Below are 18,039 nucleotides of genomic sequence, written 5' to 3'. Positions count from 1 at the left end.
TGAGCTATTGTTTTACCAAAAAAAGAAGCCGGACCCCACCTGGGACACCACCTGTGGACTGTGACAGATCAAGTGAGACTGCTAAAGCAACTTTTGACACTGATCTAAACTCCCAGGATGGACACCATCACTTCTGCTGCTTTAGAGATGAGTTGTTTGGGTTTAGAGGAAAGTACTTTGGGAGCTCCTCCAGAGAAGTTTGCACTGGAAAGTACAGGATATGAGGAGAGCTTGAACCAGCCTCCAGGCGGTGTTTGACAGTGCAGACCACATGTTGGGGATAAGAAGGGGACTGAGACTGCAGTTTGTGCAGAAATCATGATACCATCAAAGAGGATGCAAAGACCTTTCAGAGGTCAACTTGGTGGGTTAGTGGATCGTCATCAGCATAGAGGCCGGTAGAGGTCTGATAAGTCCGCCTGTGAAATGTTCACTGACATGTACTCTTGACTCATGATAACTCACATGGTTTTAAGGCTTATTGCCCCAACTGGCATCTTGATATAATTTTTCTATTACTTTGCAACTTGTTTGTAAATGTCAGTTGTTCAGTTGAACCGGAGCATCCTTAAACTCCCCGTGAGCACTACAGAGACTTAAGGGTGCTGGTTAGCCCGGTTAACACCAAATTGAACCCGATTGGATTAATCTTAACAACTTGTGTTTAATGTATTCGGGGGCGTGGGTTTTTTCAATTTAAGATTTATCATGTGAACGAATGTGATGCTGTCCTCCTCAGATGAGCCAGAGCGTCCTAAAACTCACTGTGAGCACCACAGAGACAGTGTGGAGACCACCAGTCCAGAGGGGTACCCTATTGTTGGAGCCTACGTGCCTCAGTGTGATGACAACGGACAGTACACACCTCGACAGGTAATACTGTGTGCAGAGTGTGCCTTTCTCTTGTGTTTGCTCTTCTTCTCATTAGTATGGATGACACTGTTTTAATGTACTTCAGTGCCACAGCTCCACTGGACATTGTTGGTGCGTGGACGGTAGGGGACAGGAGAGAGCGGGAACCAGGACTCCACCTCGTAGACCATCTGTGGACTGCGACAGACCAGGTGAGACAGCTTCTGCTGCTTGACTTTCATATGGATTTGTGTCCATTACCCCCACTCCTCGGAGCCCCACCCACTCTATAAATCCTCCTCTTGCTATGAATCCCATTTATGTGCATCTGAAGTGGTTACTTTGTGGTAAGATGAGTTGTCTAGTTTAAAAAGCAAAACAAACCGCCGTGAGCAGCTGAGTGATGCAGCGGTGTTGCCTCAAAAAAACTCAAAACTTGTTCAGTTGCATTCATTCACAAGCGGAAGTTTCTCAGTGTGACCACAGAGAGCTGTACCGATGTAACCCCATTTATTTTGTACACACAACTTGTACTAAAACTCGTTGCCAACACAGTAAGTGTGTGAGGGCTGAATTGTCTTTATTTGGATTTAGACAGTTCATGTCCTGTCCACTTCTGGGAAGGACTCCAAATGAGACGAGACAAAGAGACAAATGGATCACTAAACTCGGTTGGTTGTGTGGTTGAACCGTAAATAGAAGTAAAAACCGAGTGATTTATGAAACTGGACCACAGTGGGCCGACCGCAGATACAGTAAAGCACTGCTGGAAAAACTCAGTCATTTGTCTCATTGTTTAAGTATCCCCCTTCTCTCTTAACTTCTCTGATCTCTCACTACGGAGCTTTCTCTTCTCACCCCTCCTTTCAGATATTACGATTTCCTTCTTAGTCCAAGGCAGCGCAGTCTGACATCAGCAACGCACAGAGAGCGAGAGAGGCCAGAATAAATATTAGTAGAAGCCCAAAGTGGTTTCTGGTTTAGTTTTAGAGCATGCCTATAAAGAGAGTTATTAAAACGATTTTACAAGGTAAACAGTATTGACGAAAGCAAGAAGTGTGTGTGTGGGTGTGTGTTTTGTGTGGCCTATAAATCAGGCATGAGATCAGGATTGTATGTGCACGACCCAGTAATATTAAACTCAACTTAGCGTTAACAGCTTTGGGTGTGATGTATTCGTGTTCCCTCCCCCTGGCCCCTTTCAGTGCCCGTGGCTCCGACCGAGCATCCTGAGAGTGTGTGTGAGCGATGGAGGGCCAGTTTGATTGAGCACTACGGCGGCAAACCGCAGCCAGAACAATACGTGCCTCAGTGCGAGCAGGATGGACAGTTCAGGTACACACACACACAGACATGAACAGCAGTAGCTGAGATACATTTTCTATGACAACTTACTCAAGAAAGCAACATTTCTCTTAGTCCGGTCCAGTGCTACGGAGAGACCACCTATTGCTGGTGCGTGGACCAGGACGGACGGGAGGTCCCCGGGACCCGGTCCTATGACGTCGTCAAGCCTGCGTGTAAGTGTCTCCGCGCCGGTGTGGTGTTGTTTGTTGCCCACCGATCACGGCTGAAAAAGGTCATTTTTAACCCGTCAAATCTCGCCCTAGGCCTCCCCTCAGTGGCCCCGCCCACTGTGCGCCCGTTGCCTCGCCCGGACGTGACCCCGCCGCCGAACACTGACATCACACTGTTGTACGCTCAGGGACAGAAGATCGGAGCGTTGCCCCTCAACGGGACCAGACTCGATGCATCCCGCTCTAAAACACTACTGACCCTACACGTAAGAGATGATCTTCAGCTTTCTTTATTTTAATCTTAAAAAGAAAATACTAGTGTGGCTGTAGTTATGTTAACTTATCTCATTGTGTGTGTGTGCGCGAAGGGCTCCATCGTTGTTGGTATAGCCCACGACTGCAAGGAGAACCATGTCTATTGGACCGACTTGTCCGCCAGAACCATCAACAGGGCTTCAATGGCGGCTGGTGCCGAGCCAGAAATACTCATCAACACAAGTAAGAACACACACTGGGGCTCCTTCATTTCTGCAAAGTATGTGTGTGTTTGTGTTTTTAAACCTGGTCTCCCTTGTAGATCTGGTTAGTCCAGAGGGTCTGGCGGTAGATGCCAAACGCAGGTTGATGTTCTGGGTCGACTCTAATCCGGACATGATCGAAAGTGCCAACCTGGACGGAAGCGGGAGGAGGACGCTATTCACCACCGACCTGGTCAATCCCAGAGCCATCATAGTGGTCTCTTCCACTGGGTAAGGACCAGCAAGCCTTTTTATCTCTTTATCTTGGTGCGTTTCGGTCCGGATTTGCCAACACACACAAATCTCTTCCTGGAGCAAGAAAACCCACAAGATGCAACGTCCCGGTGGCCGGTATCACAGATGGTTTTCAGGCTGTGATGAAGCCACACACAGCCCTCATCAGTAGAAGAAGCTATTCTGTAGGAATAGTGCTGAAAGTTGCTGAAAATGACGTTGTCAGCGTGAGGCAGGCGGGATGATAGATTGGGAGCTGGGTGGAGTGTCCTTTTAGTGACACATGTTCCTGGTAATTCTAAGTCTGGTAAGGGACTTATAGGGCTTTCTCTGTAGGTGCCACACCAAACAGTCTCTCTCACACACACACACACACACACACACAGGCAATGAGGCTGTGAGGTCGGCTCTCCAGCAACATCTGCTTTTCATCATTCCAACTAATCACATAATCAGGTGTGTGTGTGTGTGTGTGTGTGTGTTAATGGTCAGTACAAATGATTCAATATAGCAACAAAAACACAAATCATTAAATAGCACATTGTCGGTTTGACATATTAAAAGTTTAATTTCTGACTGAATGCCAAGAACGTCCTTGTGTGTGTGTTTACATACTTGTGTGTGTTCTGACTAAAAGCCAATTCCAAAAGGTAATCATTGCTACACTACACTTATGATTAAGCATGTGCTCTAAACCTGCACTTTCACACACACACACAAAGAAAGAAAGAAAGCGCACGCACATTATTAAAAGCACGAATGAACGCTTTGCAAGGCGACGCCTGCTCATCCGGACCCTTATAGAATAAATTAATGTACAGACTCATAAACACACATGTGTGAGAATTGATTGCTTATGTGGTGTGTATTCCCTATAGTCCCCATCATCTACAGACGAAAGCCAGCACACGCAGCCCAGACACACACACACTCTGCCGTTTTGCATTTTTTTTTGTAAAACAATAAATTATTATTTGATTCGTCACATTCAGGAAAGCGGATGAGGCAGAAAGGGAAAGGGAAGAGCGTGACTATTTTGCGTCAGCCAGTGTGATTCACATTTCCTGATGTGTACAGACTTAAAAATGCTGTGGGAGAGAGCCGGGGTCGGAGGTTGCACGTTGCTCAAGGGTAACCTGACCGTGACCTCATCAGCATCAGGCAGATGGTCCCTCGAGCCCTGCACCCTTGTTCCCCCCGCACACACACACACACACTTGTGTGTGTTTTCATCTTGTTCGCATTATATTAGCCAGATTCTCCCAACTATTTCCAAAACATTCCCCGTGCAAAATAACTTGTCCGCTCTAAATCCCCCCCCCGCGTCCTGCCGGTGTCCCCGCAGCACTCTGTACTGGACGGACTGGAACCGAGAGGCTCCAAAGATTGAGAGCGCGTCGGTGGACGGACAGAACCGCAGAGTGGTGGTGTCCGATGGCGTCGGCCTGCCCAACGCCCTCACGTACGACTCTTCTTCTGGACAGGTGTGCTGGGCCGACGCAGGTAGGCACTCCATCAACAGGACCGCCGCTCACTTTTCTCACTCACACCTTAAATTGACCCCTCACACATACTCTTCTTCTTTCCCTCAGGCACGAAGCGTTTAGAGTGCGTGTCCCCAGATGGCTCGGGCCGAAGAGTGGTCCACCCCAGCCTTAACTACCCGTTCAGCATGGTCTACTACAGGAACCACTTCTATTACACTGACTGGAGGAGGTAGCCCACCACCACCAACCCCTCCATGTTGTCATCATTTTGATCACCAATCGATGAGCTAGTTGCTGCCGTCCCCTGTCCTCAGTGTGTCTCTCTTTTTCTGCATCTGGTCCCTCGCAGGGACGGAGTGATCGCCGTGAGCAAAGAAAGCAGCCAGATCACCGACGAGTACCTTCCCGACCAGCGCTCTCACCTGTACGGCATTGCCATAGCAACCACCCACTGTCTATCAGGTAAACTCATAAAACTATTCATCTGAGATTTGGGACAGCATCCCTATACTATAACAGCATATAACAGGGACGCTGTCCCCAGACATGAATAAATAGTTTGCACCTGAAGTGGATAGCTTTGTAGTCGTTAGTGTTTCACCACACAGCTGGCTCTGAGCCCCCCCTCCTCCCCCGTGTGTGAAACAGACAGGAGGACAGTGATTACACAGCTGCTTGCGACCCCTCCCGCCTGTATTTTGCGCTTTCGCGCCACGTTTGATGTGTCGACGCCCGCAGGTGGCCTTGCATCCTCCTGAAGCTTCGTATTAAAAAAAAAGAAGTACAAAGTCGCCCCTCTAAACACAGGATGATCCCTAAAGTAGCACCTTGGCAGATGTCGCCAGGCGAGGGAGCGTAAAGGGGAGAGTTGGGTCGGGGCGGCGAGTGTTGCTACAGGAAGTCACGGCCTCCTCACGCGATCCGAAGCCTCGCGCCGAATAACAACTTCAAAGAAGTTGGCCGTAATTGTGGCCGTGATGACGGCTCTAAAACACTTGTGTTCAGGGTCTTGTGAGTCGGCTGTGAGAAGCTTAAAAGCTGTTATTGTTGAACACACACACATACACACACAAGCTCTTCAAGGGGAGAAGTTGTAAGTGCGAGGCTTTGTTCAGGGACGGGCGCTGTGTTTGTTCTGTCATTAGGCCGCCGCAGCAAACCTTCAATCCTGTCACATTTAGCATTCACACAGGAAGAGAGGATCAGACGTGTATCTCGGCCTTCCAGCCAGTGATTTTATCGAAGAAAAGCAAAAATAAAAAGGGAGGTTTGTACAAAGCCATATTTTGTTCTCTAAATGTGTGGTTTTGTGTGTCTCAGGGAGCCACTGACGACAGGGCGGCCGCTGCAGATTCCTTTGGTGCTAAAGTTCTGGGGCAACCACCATAAAAAATATTAGAAGTGCCTTCTCCAGTGTCCCTCAGAAATAAAAGAAAAAGGACACTCAGCGGGGTGCACGATGGCTTCCTGTTGGCAGATCCAGCTACAGAGCAGATTTACAACCCCCCCACACCCGACCTCAATTATCTTACCTTAAAGACATAACTCCCCAAATAAATGTTTTGTAAATTTGTTTTATACCTCATTTGTTGCTTTGTTTTTTTTCTACAGTATTTTTGTACGCAACTGTTTTTTCTATCAATTTAAAGCTAAAGAACAATTTTGCAACCTGTGAGTGTAGGTTTCCTGCCAAAGAAGAATGATCTGAAGATTTGTCCATAGGTCCGTGGAGAAACAACTCATCTTTGTTTTGCATTCAGAGTGGATGCAAAGAAATATAAATACACAGGTAAAAAAGTTAGTTCAAGTGTTTGGAGAAGCGTGTAATTGGATTTCTTAGTGGTATCCTATCATTCAATTTTTGGCAATAGGAGTTTTTAAATTCCATAAAATTGTTTTTTTTACCGCTGTTAAACTCATATAATCTGATTCAGTCAGATTGTGCCAGATCTCTGTATTTCAAACAAACATGCCAAATATTTTTTGCTACTACTTTTCAAATCTTTATCTTTTTATAAGATGTGATATTTATAACAATAAAATGTGATTTGGTACTCGACAGTTTTCATTTTCTTGCTGAGGTTGTCGTGTTCTCCACAGAGGAATGAAGCAAGAAGCAGAGAAGACAAACTGTGTTCATCTGTATTTATAGGTGTACCCACAAAACGTCAAAAGTAAATCATTTCAAAATAACCTGCTCTTCCATCTGGAAACAAAAGTATAACTGTCAGTTTTGAATATTTCCAGCTTCTGTGTGGTTTCCCTTGAGGGAGAGACGGTGGCAGCGAGGAGATGAGCAGACGGTGATACCTCAGTCCGAAGAGATCCGCTTAACGTGTAAGCCTTAAAAACGCTTGTGTGCTCCCAGAACTCCCCAAATCTCATCAGTCTGACATCATACAGAACAAAAACAAACTCATGTATGTCCAACAAAGATCTCCCCCACCCCATCAAAATCAAATGAAAACTCCTGCGGTCCCTCCCTTGTTATCCTCGCCCTCATCTGCCGACCTTGCCCAGCCTATGGTCCGTCTTGGGGTCGGCTATGATGGCCTGGACGGCCACGATGGCCTCATTGATCCTGGTCTGGAGCTCCCTCAGCTCCTCGATGTGCAGCAGGCGCAGGATCTGAGCCGCTTCGTTCAGGGTGGCATCTGAGAGGATGCCATGATGATTTTAAGTGGATCCCAAAGCCGATACAGGAATAACATATTATATTCACGCTTGTCGCACTCACCTCCAGTGTCGAAGCCCAAGACGTGTTTGTCTAAAGCTACAGGAATACCCTGGTAAAGGTGAACAACAAAGTTTAGGTTTCCTTGAAACATAGAAGAGTCTTTAGATATAATTTCTGATGCATAATTTTGCAATACCTCTTGTTTCTGGCTGGCTTTGGTGATGGCTTCTGGAGATAGTCTGTCCTGGATCAGGATACGAATAGCCTGGTGAGAGCACAAAACAGACACACTTTTTAGTATGACAGATCCCTCTAAGATTTAAAGCAAAAAGCAAACCTATCAGCACATGCACAGCGTGTGGGAACACCTTGAGCATCACCAGGTAGTCGTCGTGCCGTTGAATCTTTAGGATGTTGGCCAGAGCCGTCACTCCTGCTTTGAAATCTGGAGAATCGCCTATAAAAAAATATTGATAAAGAAAGTACAATTAGGGATCTAAAATAACATGTAAAAGCAGAGCAAAGAATTTTTCTACCCACCGTCCAGGTTGAAGAGAGGGTCCACAACCGCTATGGCACTGTTGCTGAAGGCGGCCAGCGGCTCGCAGTTCTTATACTTGTCCACTGACACAATGCAAACATTGTACAGAGAATATATTAGCACGTCACATGTTTTACAACACTTGATTCTGTAACAGGGTAAGATGTGAGGTGGCATCATCAGAAAACCGATTCCTTTGACAATGTATCCATCTATTGGTCATCGGCAGTGTTACAGCAGAGTAGTAGTTGCAGTATCATAGCACATATACACACAATACTACTTACCATTGTCTCCATACTCATATCTTACAGCCAGGCCCATTAACCAGTCCACTGACTCCTGCTTCTCCTGAACCCCAAATGGACAGTTCAGGTCCTGCAGATACTACACACAAGGAAAACACACTTAATGTATGGAATGATGAATCTCCTATTCAAAGTAGCCTTCGTGTCAGCTACAAGTCAAGCGGTCTCACCTTCTGGTAGGCCTCGGGCCAGTCGGAGCTCGGGATGTTCCTCAGGTTTCCTCGGTCTTCGATCTTATAATGTCGGATCTTCTGGTCCTCCAGCCACACCACGCAGTTCCTGTACTGGGTGTCATCTGAGCGGAGATGAAAGTTGGGGGTATCCGTTTGCACACCGATAAACACATGGCTAAATTCCTTTCACTAGTTGTATCGTCGTGTTAGAAAGTGTGAGTGAATAAATATTAAAGGAAGCCTTTCAGGTCTGCTTAACAGCTAACGGAAACTCCAACAGGACAGCAGTGACCTAAGTTCACCTTTGTGTCCGGGTAAGTTAGCGTGGACTTCCCTGCCTTGAATATGGGTTAATGTGTATATACAGCACAGTAATGAGTTCGAAATCGCAGTTAGCATATGAATGCACCTTTCACGTTGTTGTATTGTAATGCTAGCTGAATTGCTAATTTTCAAGTTATGAAACGTGATATAAAAACTGCTTGAATTAAACTAGACACGCTGGCATTCTACACAAAAAAATACTGCTGAATAAAGGCGTGGCGTATAAGAAGGAAGTAAACATTGTTTTATCTCGTGAACAAACATACAGGTTTAACAGCCACAAAACAGCTCAAAACTGCTATTGTGTCAGAGTTTGACATATCACCGTCTCCATTGACAGGACTCCGGCTCCACGTTTAACTCCCCAAACCACGTTTACGAGTTTCGTCTTACCTGTGCAGTCGAACGCGCTGGGATTGTGATAGTCTAGCGCTGTCAATTTTCTCTGAAACATTTCGACGTACGTTTTGTGTGTAACTAGCTGCTTTCTTGAGCTAGCAGTTGGCTATCTTTACAGTCCCGTTAGCGGTTCATGTATAGCACTGCGCATGCGCGGCACCGGTAGCTTCCTGTTATGACTACTGCAATAAAGTTCTCCACTGACCACCAGCACTGCATATATATACATTTTCTGAAAGGCATTTGCTTTACATGTTTTCATGCATTTTTTTTCCTAGAATACAGATTTAATGTGGTTTGGGGTCGAATTTGGCTCATTTTAGTAATTTGGAGTTTTATCCAAAAGCATTAGTGATTTTTACAATCACCACAAAACAAAGTTGGTTGAATTTAGACAACGTTAACTAAAGTTTTTCCCCCATTTAAGTAGTTTTACACAACCAGAAAACAAACTCCAATAATAGAACCTCACTATACATTACAAAGAAAGGGCCACAAACTTTGGAAAAAATTACAACTTTTATTTCACGTCACATTCTATAAAATGAGGCATAAAGCATCCAAGATGATGCAATTGAAAGGGATAAACAAAACAAACTACGGTTGTTGGGTGTTGGTTTATGTATCTGTGTTTATGTTCAGAATGGCCTCATGCGTGTGTTCAGAGGTGGGGCCCTGTTGGGTGGTGTGATGGCGATGTCCAGATAGTCTCCGATCTGGAAGCGCTGAGACTGCAACGTCATGGAGTCATCCGCGCCCTTCCTGCCAGATACAGTGTTGCCAATATCTTTCAACCTGCAAAGAGGGGGCATAGAAGAGTTTATTAAAATGCAGTGAACACAAATTCACCTCAACATTAGGCAGGAGACATGCTTCCTGCGTCAACCTGTAGTATGACACAAACCTGTACACTTTCCCTCTGGGGTCGGGGAAGACAATGGCAAAGCTGAAGTGGGTCCCTTTTTTTCTGGCCTCTGGATACACTTCCTTCACCAGGCTAGTTAGCTCCTTCAGAGTAGCATCCATCCTGAAAATAAAACATAAATGACACCTGAACATAAAGCCCCCCCCATTTCCTTAACTCACCATAAACCCCCAGCAAATACTGGATTGAAACAAAGCTACAGTTTGTGTTCTTACCATGTGTATATCTGCAATTCGCTGGAGGGAACGTTGCCACGGTTAAATTCGTCTGCTCTGTGGTGGCGACCACTGTTGGTGGTGAAAACACGCAGCAAAAGGGGGCAGGTCTGCAGCAAAAATAACATGTGGGTTTTAAAAAAAATAATGCAGAATGGCAACAGAGAGGTAAATTGTTCCTTAAAATGGGATGGATTGGTTATTTTAATAAATTTGGTTGCACTATAATGATCAACACGATTCCTTGGATGTGAACCCATTAAAGATAAACATGATCATAATGCAGATCTGGGTGTTTTGAGAGTTTTATTTTGAAAGTCACACTAGTGGCGTTACAAAGGTTCGCTGCCCCCTAGCAGTCACACCAAGTAACTACAACGTGCAACATTTCGAATGCCAATTAACGTGCAACAGTAAAGTAAAATTAGTAACAACTACATTTATGTAGAAATGGGTTCATTGCCACGAGGTCACATCCTGATCAAATAGCACCTGAATGGATAGTTAATGAACTAAGTTAGCTTTGTAAACCCCAAATGAATGTAGGAGAACATATTAGAAACACCTGTGGAAAGTGACGAATGTCCCCTCAAACCCTAACAATGCATCTCGTGACAGTCACTTATTTGCCAGTTTAACTAACTTGACTGACGTTAAACTGCGATATACGAAGCGTTTCCCCCTCTGGGACAAGCAACCTGGGGTAAGTTTCAAATTAAAGCATCGATGTGTTGCTTGACATTGGAAACCGGAATAGTATTGTATTGTAGTATTTGTTCAATAAACGCTCAATTGAATACGTACCGAACACATTAATTTATTTGCCAACCCCCACCTGAAAATAATGTTTAGTGAGTTTGGAGTGTTTACCCAAATTACTGTTTAGTCTTTCTGGTTTCATTGAGAGTTTTAAGTTCCGGCGGGCATTGTACCAAACGATGTTACGAACATCTCGCCGTAAGTAATAGCATGAATAAAACACACTTCATTTTAATGAGAAAGTTGACCGAGAAGCGCTAGCTTAAATGTTCTTTTTTAAGCTAGCGCAAAAGGCTAGCGAGCTAAGCCTAGCCTATGGCTTGGACCGGGAAATGTTTTAATTATGAGATGAGCAACGCATAACAAACAACAAAGCGAAACTTTAATACGGGGGTGCTTATGTCGTGATGTTTAAAGTTCATGGTTATCTTTACATACATTATCCACGCTGTTAGCGTTGCATTCAGAGCTAACTACTTTAGCAGAACCCAGTTAGCTTACCGTAGAGCTCATAAGTAAACAGTCTAACGTTAAAAACGGGTTTTGGATTCAAACCCAGTGATTTACCTTCTCTCGGTCAATGGGCTTCTCTGGCTCCTTCTTAATTTCTTCCTGCGTAATCCGGGATTCAAGAGCCATTATGATTTTTTTCACCGTTATATTAATGCTCTTCGGTATCTGTGCTAGCTTCTACCACCTCGCCTGGATATTTTCTCGTAGCTGCAGCGACGAAGGAGTTTCCGCTTCCGGTATCGTTTCAAGCGACGACTTTATCGCGCCCTACTGACTCGGAGTTTCTAAACATTCCCCTGATCATTGCAAAATAACGCCGTTGTTGGTCAGTAAAGTCTCAAGTCATTTGTGTGCTATTTGTTTACTTTTGCATTACAACAAAATAAATTATAGTAAAAATATCCATATTTTAGTACCATCAACATCACATTGAAGCTGCTTAATTTTACTGATGGAAAATATAATATTCACATAAATCATCAGGACTTTCCTACTGCCTGGTCCAGCATCAGTCTGCCAAGTCCACCCACGGAACTTACAGTCACATGCTGCTACCCCCCTCACTTACTACTGTGTGTGTGTGTAGCTAGCGTTTCGGGTAACGTGTGTGTGTGTGTGTGTGTGTGTGTATCCTGACACTGGCTCCTTCTGTTCTCCTGCTTGCTAGCTGATCAGAAGCTACTCTAACAATCAGCTCTGTTTTACTGCTCTCCCTTACTCCCTACTCATTCACTTTTTGTGACCCCCACCACTGCCAAGACCAGTGCCACCACCACCACCAACGCCCCCTCCCACCAGAATGGATGGTATGGACCCGCCTGAAACAATCCGACCGCCTTTCTAACTAAATCCTGACTGGGAGATCAAACAGTGGGTCTTTGAGTCCGGTCCTGACACTGATATCCATTCATCGATATGCATCAGTAAGTGGCACTGTTATTCCCATAATGGTATTAGAATCACAGACGTCCTCTCTGTCTAAAAAAACACTACCTTGTCCTTCCCCTTGAGATCTTTGATTTTCTTTTTGCAGAACAGATTGCAGAGGAGTCTCTAGCTACTGTGTGTATCACTCTACCTTCATTATTTATGGAAAGGCATACCAATTTGTAACCAAATCATAACTCTTAAATAAACTACTTTTTTTGGCGAGTACATAGACATGACTATGTACTCCCTTCTTAACACTGTAGCTCATACTGAATGTTACTACTTCCTCAAATATTTTCATTTCAGTTTTGTGAGTATCCTCAGTGTGAACCGAGGAAGTTGTTTTTGCTCCCACACTTCAACAAACAGTGGGAAATGCTCGTCGGTCACAGTCATTAGCAGAGCACAGAGCTGCACTGTCCCGCCAGGCTGACTGGTGCCAAGGGATGGTCTGGCTCTGAAAGGTCACTACCTGTGTCCTGTTACAGTCACAATGGGGATCACATACACCCATCCATAGAAGCCCAAACTCACTACAATACAACTTTTTTCTTTGACCATTTTCGTTCCACCAAATTGAGTTGTGTAACATTTGTAAACATTGTTGCTGTCAAATACATACTGACTTGGCATAGATTAAAGGCACATTTAACTTATTTTACACCTGTGACTTTGGTGGAGCTCTGCAAAGTAGAAAACACAAAAAGAGTGCACGTTTGACATATAAACCCTCAAATAGATGAATGAAGGTGTAGTGAAAGGCGTGCAGAGCAGAATTTGCAGGAACCCATGCTTGTGACTGAAACTCAGGATGTATGGGACTTTGCTAGCTCTGATTAGGAAGTTTTTTCAGGATTTCCAATAGTCTTTATTTTTCTTTTGCTGCATTTCTTTATAAATATCCAATGTAACTACATTACAACAGTTTTGCTGCTGTGATATTTTATTTTGAAAGTACCCACCAGAAGTCTTCTTATATTCTTCTGGCTGTCTTGACACTGGTAGCTCACATCCTTATTCAATGGAAAGGAAGGGGGAGCTGCAGGTTTGAATTTGGCTATAGTTTGTTTATTTATTTTACCATGCCGCAGGTCATGCGACATTAAGCTTCTTGTTGGTTTTCATATAGTAAAGGACAATGTGGAATATTTTCCTGCAAACAACCTGACTGCAGACACAAGGTGAGAAAAAATATTATTCACATAATATTTTTTAAGACCTCATTTTTGGAAGAGGAGAGCAGTGTGCAAGTCCATTAATAGTGATGCTCAGTGAGCACAGTAGGGTTACAGTGTGTTTTTAGTCGAGTGGGCTCGGTTCAGTTTCGTCCACAGTGGGCAGAGAGGATCATCAGTTCACATGAATTCTGCCGCTTCGCTCTTCCTCCTCTCACTTTCATTCCTTCTCATCCTCTTCTTGCATCAGACTTCTCTTTTGTTTCGTCGGCCCTCTCTGCTTTCATCTGTTGCCACTGCCTCCCCTTCTGAATTTCCCTCTGTGCCGCTGTCAGATTTGTGTCTCAAAAGGAAATCCGCTCTTCCGCCGAGAGTTCTTGTCATATCAGTGTGTTGTCCTCCTCAGGTTTGCTGTTTCCTCGGGATGTCTTGGCCTGCTCTGTACGCTCAGTTGGTCGGGGCGAACCGCCACTCCACCAGCTTGGGTAAAATCTGGCTCTCGGTGCTGTTCATTTTCCGGGTCATGGTGCTGGTTGTCGCGGCTGAGAGCGTCTGGGGCGACGAGCAGTCTGACTTCACCTGTAATACACTACAGGTAGGGCACCCAATAAATGTAATCATTTTGTCTTTGGGTTATTTAAACATCTGTAAAGCAACCTGTTCTCATTGTCATCTGCTTGTTTTCCAGCCTGGCTGTGAAAACGTCTGCTACGACCAGTTCTTCCCTGTCTCCCACATCCGTCTATGGTGTCTTCAGCTTGTCTTTGTGTCCACGCCAACACTCCTGGTTGCGATGTATGTGGCCTATCGGAACCACAGTGACAAGAAGAGGCTCCTACAGGTGTGTGTGTACGGTTCAATTTGTACCAATTTTTAGCTTGTTTATTGTTTTAATATTGTTTTCTATTCAACAAATCAATACTTATTTTTAAATTTGTAACAATTTTTAAATTCACCTTTTTATGCCTGGTATTTTGATGGTTTTAATGGTTTTATGTGAAGCATTCTGAATTACCTTTGTTATTGAAATGTGATAGACAAATAAACTTTGCCTTCCCCTCTCACAGGTTGTGTTGTCAGTACAGTCTTTTTTGTTGGAATTGATCTTTCTTTTAACTTGTCATTGTTTATCTCGTCAGGACTTGTCTATCTTGTCATGCTTTATTTGTAACTTCATGCTACCTTTTGTCATTTAATGTGAAAGCTTGTTTTATCTTTTCATGCCATGCTTTTATCCTCTCATGATATGTATTGCTTTATCTTGACACGTTATGACATATTTGATGCGGTATCTCGTCTGGTCTAATATTGTCATATCCTGTTGTTCCACAGGGTTCAGGTAGAGCTGGTTTCCTCAGCAGCAAAGGCCAGGAGGAAGACCTGGAGACTCTGAAGAGAAGGAGACTCCCAATAGCTGGCGCCCTCTGGTGGACGTACGCCTGCAGCCTGGTGTGCAGGTTACTGTTTGAAGGAGGCTTCATGTATGACCAGCCACCTTGGTTTTTCTGAGTGTCTGCCGTATTGCTGGTTTGGTATCGTCAGGCTGCCTATCTGTACACGGTATGTGTCTTTGTCTCTCCAGGTATGCCCTGTATGTGGTATACGACGGGTTCCAGATGCCACGTTTGGTGCAGTGTGACCAGTGGCCGTGTCCAAACCTGGTGGACTGCTTCATCTCTCGCCCCACCGAGAAAACCATCTTCACCGTCTTCATGGCCACCGCCTCCTCTATCTGCATGGTCCTTAACATGGCGGAACTTGCATATCTTGTTGCCAAGGCTGTCACTAGGTAGAGGTATTAATCAGTCAGACTGTCAGGTGATTAATTCAAATCTGAAGTCATTCATCCTTCCTGTTGGTTGTCAAAGTGCAAAAAAATCCTTAAATGCACAACTTTGTCTCTTTCAGCAGTCTCCGTAGTAATGAGGAGAGGAAGAAATGCAAAAAATCCAGTCGAGAGAGGACTCACAACAAGACTACCCACGTGTCACTTGTCTCGACCTGAGGAAGCAGGAACAAGATGGACTAAAGACATCTAACTCAATAGTTACGACAGGTACACATGTGAATGCTCTGCAGCATGTGTAAATACCCACCCAAAAAGGCAACATATTCTTTGATATATATATGTTTTTAATGTAACATTTAAGTCTTGGGGAGAGGTAATCAACTATACTCAAAACTATTTTTACACAATATAAGATTGTACATTAATGCTTAATTTGAGGGTTTTCAATGAACATAAATGGTATGATTTAACAACAATAATAATCATAACATTTCATTAATTAATGTAATCAAACCATGTAAATAATTGAGTTTTAACAAACACAAAAGGAAAGAAATGTAAGTAACACATGTAGATCAGATGCATCAAGTGATTTATTAACCTGTGTTGACCTCTGCTGGTCCATGGTCCCCCCACAGCCCTCACTGTCACACTGTAAACAGGCATGTTTTCCCCTCATGACAAGTTACCACGCTGAAATAGCTTATAACCCTCTAACAACAAACTTTGAGAACATACTCAAAGACAAGTAAAATGATGAAAGTGATGCTAAATTTGACGATATGCAGATTACGTTTGTCAGTTGTATTTCACTTAATTACATTTTTTAAATGTCTTTTTCCAATTATCTTCCAATTTTGCACAATTTAAGGTCAGATATTAGTCTCCCACTGAATAATTCTAATGTGTGATCTAATCCCAATACGGGTCCAATTACTACTGCCTGCCACTATAAAAGTACTTTTTAAAAATCTTATTTAAAAAATCTTTGAAATAAAAAAAGACTATGCTGAAGAATCTCTTTTTTGTACATGTATTTTAGAAGTAGTAGTGTTCCGAAACAGTTGCAGAACAGAAATTGTTTTGAATTAGGTTTATCGGTGATGTGATGCAGCCACCTATTGCCCCCATACCTCTACACACACACACACACACACGCGCCCGCGCGCGCGCGCGCGCTCCCGCGCATACAAGCACGCACCCCCCCCCACCCCATCGCTCTCTCTGTGTGCCTCTCGCCCTCCCACTAATCTCACCTACTCCTCGCCCGGTCGCCTCGAGCCCACCCGTGGGAGTTAACGAAAGAAGAGGAAGGAAAAGGAACGAGAGAAGGAGCGCGCTGCGGGGGGGACACGCGTCTCAGAGGAGAGCGGTAAGCAGGTGGAGTGGAAACTGGAGTGCTGGTGTTTGGGTGGAGTGGGAGGGAGGAGGAGGGATTATCATCCATCCACCTGCTGGATTACGGGCACCTCTCGTGCTGCGTTCACTTCCCCGTGGGAAAGAAGGCGCACAGGAAGCCGTCGAAGTTCCGTGACTGAATGTTTCAAATTTGATTTATTACTCTTTATCACTAAAAAATGATTTGTGTTGTACAATGTAAAATAATCTACACACCGTGCAAGCTTGTGTCCCCATTACCAGCCATCCAAGGTTCATAAAGTGGAAGTTTGGTCCTTATTGCACAAGTTGGTAAAGTTTCAACATTTAAAATGTTGCATCAACTTTGAAAGTGCTAAATACTGTCCACGTGTTTAATTTAATTATTTTCAATATGATGATGTATTTTGTACATCTACGCAGGCAGTTCCTTGTTTACTGCGGCATGTTGTCTGTACTTTTTGTTTATTTTTCTTTTTTTTTAACATTCCGCATATGTATTTACATTAGTGGCATTGCACCTTTACACACCGGTTTATTCATTACAATGTACCTTTACTCATTAAGACACACATAACGCACCTATAAACCTCAATGCATCGTTACGGAAAATATCACCTTTGCCCACGTTATTCACCTTTGGGCATTTTAGGCACTTAACAGAGAAAAGCCTTTGGTGTGACCGGTCTGCGTATCTTAGGTCAGTTTTTGGGGTGAACGCAGCAGGCCAAGAGTTAACTGTTTGGGCTGTTTTAGCACAAAGACCTCTGATCCATCGAAAGCACAGTCCAGCCAGGACAATGTCCATCTGGGAGCTTCTCTATTGTCTGTCTTGACAGATGGTATTTCATCACGTCAACACATAATGTACATGTACTCGCGGCGATGCAACAGCGGCACGTCAGCAGACGTTTACAGTAGTTTATTTACTGAGAATATTATTCCCCCTTCCCTCGGCTGTAAAGTTCATAGAAGTCAAGGAAAAGTTTAAATGACATGTTTAAATTAACATTTATTGTATCAGGGGGCCAATGTAACAGAAAACACTTTTATTAAGACTAATTGATTTCCTTTTTGGACTTTTAGTGTTTTCTTAGACTGCTAATGTATAGAAGTCTGGTGTTGACCCGTCATATCACAAGTAAAACAAGTTGTCGGTGGGGCAATGCGTGGCTTTGCGTGTGCGTGCACACATCAGTCGATCGCAGGCAAACATTTGCCCTCCTCAGCATTCCTGGGATGTGATGAGTCTGGCATTCAACTGGCACAACCTGTGATCCACTCATTCACTTCCCACAGATGGCTGGCCTTTGTCCTCTAGGCACG

At 44.2% G+C, this 18,039-nt stretch overlaps 4 protein-coding genes across 9 annotated transcripts in view; 2 read left to right on the top strand and 2 right to left on the bottom strand.

Annotated features, from left to right (window-relative positions):
• Positions 1 to 6,667, top strand: part of nid2a (nidogen 2a (osteonidogen)) — a 41,128-nt gene extending 34,461 nt beyond the window's left edge. For both annotated transcript variants that reach the window (XM_062561363.1, XM_062561362.1), the window contains exons 34-44: positions 740 to 873; positions 959 to 1,064; positions 2,058 to 2,187; positions 2,272 to 2,372; positions 2,463 to 2,635; positions 2,738 to 2,867; positions 2,947 to 3,118; positions 4,467 to 4,624; positions 4,714 to 4,837; positions 4,958 to 5,070; positions 5,929 to 6,667. In XM_062561363.1, the coding sequence (XP_062417347.1) occupies positions 740 to 873; positions 959 to 1,064; positions 2,058 to 2,187; positions 2,272 to 2,372; positions 2,463 to 2,635; positions 2,738 to 2,867; positions 2,947 to 3,118; positions 4,467 to 4,624; positions 4,714 to 4,837; positions 4,958 to 5,070; positions 5,929 to 5,939 (1,352 nt within the window). In that variant the 3' untranslated portion in view covers positions 5,940 to 6,667. The remainder of the gene's footprint in view (positions 1 to 739; positions 874 to 958; positions 1,065 to 2,057; positions 2,188 to 2,271; positions 2,373 to 2,462; positions 2,636 to 2,737; positions 2,868 to 2,946; positions 3,119 to 4,466; positions 4,625 to 4,713; positions 4,838 to 4,957; positions 5,071 to 5,928) is intronic.
• Positions 6,668 to 6,739: 72 nt separating this feature from the next.
• On the bottom strand, positions 6,740 to 9,193 carry rtraf (RNA transcription, translation and transport factor). The gene is made up of 8 exons (XM_037462162.2): positions 9,025 to 9,193; positions 8,305 to 8,429; positions 8,114 to 8,213; positions 7,826 to 7,909; positions 7,654 to 7,742; positions 7,482 to 7,550; positions 7,346 to 7,394; positions 6,740 to 7,262 (listed from the first exon to the last, which is right to left on the bottom strand). Exons 1-8 carry the CDS (start codon positions 9,083 to 9,085, stop codon positions 7,108 to 7,110), a joined length of 732 nt encoding a protein of 243 aa, XP_037318059.1. The 5' UTR covers positions 9,086 to 9,193; the 3' UTR covers positions 6,740 to 7,107.
• Positions 9,194 to 9,536: 343 nt separating this feature from the next.
• Positions 9,537 to 11,681, bottom strand: sap18 (Sin3A-associated protein). The gene is made up of 4 exons (XM_037462171.2): positions 11,497 to 11,681; positions 10,171 to 10,280; positions 9,935 to 10,057; positions 9,537 to 9,825 (listed from the first exon to the last, which is right to left on the bottom strand). The coding sequence occupies exons 1-4, from the start codon at positions 11,566 to 11,568 to the stop codon at positions 9,669 to 9,671; spliced, it is 462 nt and encodes a 153-aa protein (XP_037318068.1). The 5' UTR covers positions 11,569 to 11,681; the 3' UTR covers positions 9,537 to 9,668.
• On the top strand, positions 10,287 to 15,589 carry LOC119211285 (gap junction beta-6 protein-like). Of its 5 annotated transcripts, none has more exons than XM_037462140.2 (7): positions 10,287 to 10,873; positions 12,202 to 12,365; positions 13,954 to 14,142; positions 14,236 to 14,388; positions 14,880 to 15,028; positions 15,130 to 15,336; positions 15,456 to 15,577. In XM_037462140.2, the coding sequence occupies exons 3-7, from the start codon at positions 13,972 to 13,974 to the stop codon at positions 15,550 to 15,552; spliced, it is 777 nt and encodes a 258-aa protein (XP_037318037.1). In that variant the 5' UTR covers positions 10,287 to 10,873; positions 12,202 to 12,365; positions 13,954 to 13,971; the 3' UTR covers positions 15,553 to 15,577. The 5 variants fall into 5 exon arrangements, with proteins under 5 accessions (XP_037318037.1, XP_037318020.2, XP_037317985.2 ...); XM_037462132.2 differs by lacking the exons at positions 10,287 to 10,873; positions 12,202 to 12,365 and adding exons at positions 13,378 to 13,417; positions 13,502 to 13,553; XM_037462123.2 differs by lacking the exons at positions 10,287 to 10,873; positions 12,202 to 12,365 and adding an exon at positions 13,368 to 13,553 and having other exon boundaries at positions 15,130 to 15,365; positions 15,459 to 15,581.
• Positions 15,590 to 18,039: the final 2,450 nt, after the last annotated feature.

Source organism: Pungitius pungitius, chromosome 3, assembly GCF_949316345.1.
Source record: "Pungitius pungitius chromosome 3, fPunPun2.1, whole genome shotgun sequence".
In the NCBI taxonomy this organism is placed as follows: Eukaryota; Metazoa; Chordata; class Actinopteri; order Perciformes; family Gasterosteidae; genus Pungitius; species Pungitius pungitius.
The sequence above is the reverse complement of the archived record's forward strand: the minus strand, read 5'-3'. Positions and strand labels throughout refer to the sequence as shown.

Bases quoted from the DNA above. Each gene is read 5' to 3' on its own strand.
- rtraf (XM_037462162.2), bottom strand. From the start codon at position 9,085: ATGTTTCAGAGAAAATTGACAGCGCTAGACTATCACAATCCCAGCGCG. The intron at 7,743-7,825 runs GTGGGTAGAAAA...ATTTTTTTATAG, and splicing joins CCCTCTCTTCAACCTGGACG to GCGATTCTCCAGATTTCAAA. The intron at 7,263-7,345 runs GTGAGTGCGACA...GCATCCTCTCAG, and splicing joins CTTGGGCTTCGACACTGGAG to ATGCCACCCTGAACGAAGCG.
- LOC119211285 (XM_037462140.2), top strand. From the start codon at position 13,972: ATGTCTTGGCCTGCTCTGTACGCTCAGTTGGTCGGGGCGAACCGCCAC. The intron at 14,389-14,879 runs GTGTGTGTGTAC...GTTGTTCCACAG, and splicing joins ACAAGAAGAGGCTCCTACAG to GGTTCAGGTAGAGCTGGTTT. The intron at 15,029-15,129 runs GTATGACCAGCC...TTGTCTCTCCAG, and splicing joins CTGTTTGAAGGAGGCTTCAT to GTATGCCCTGTATGTGGTAT.
- sap18 (XM_037462171.2), bottom strand. From the start codon at position 11,568: ATGGCTCTTGAATCCCGGATTACGCAGGAAGAAATTAAGAAGGAGCCA. The intron at 10,281-11,496 runs GTAAATCACTGG...TTTTTGCTGCAG, and splicing joins AGCCCATTGACCGAGAGAAG to ACCTGCCCCCTTTTGCTGCG. The intron at 10,058-10,170 runs GTAAGAACACAA...TTTTATTTTCAG, and splicing joins GAATTGCAGATATACACATG to GATGGATGCTACTCTGAAGG.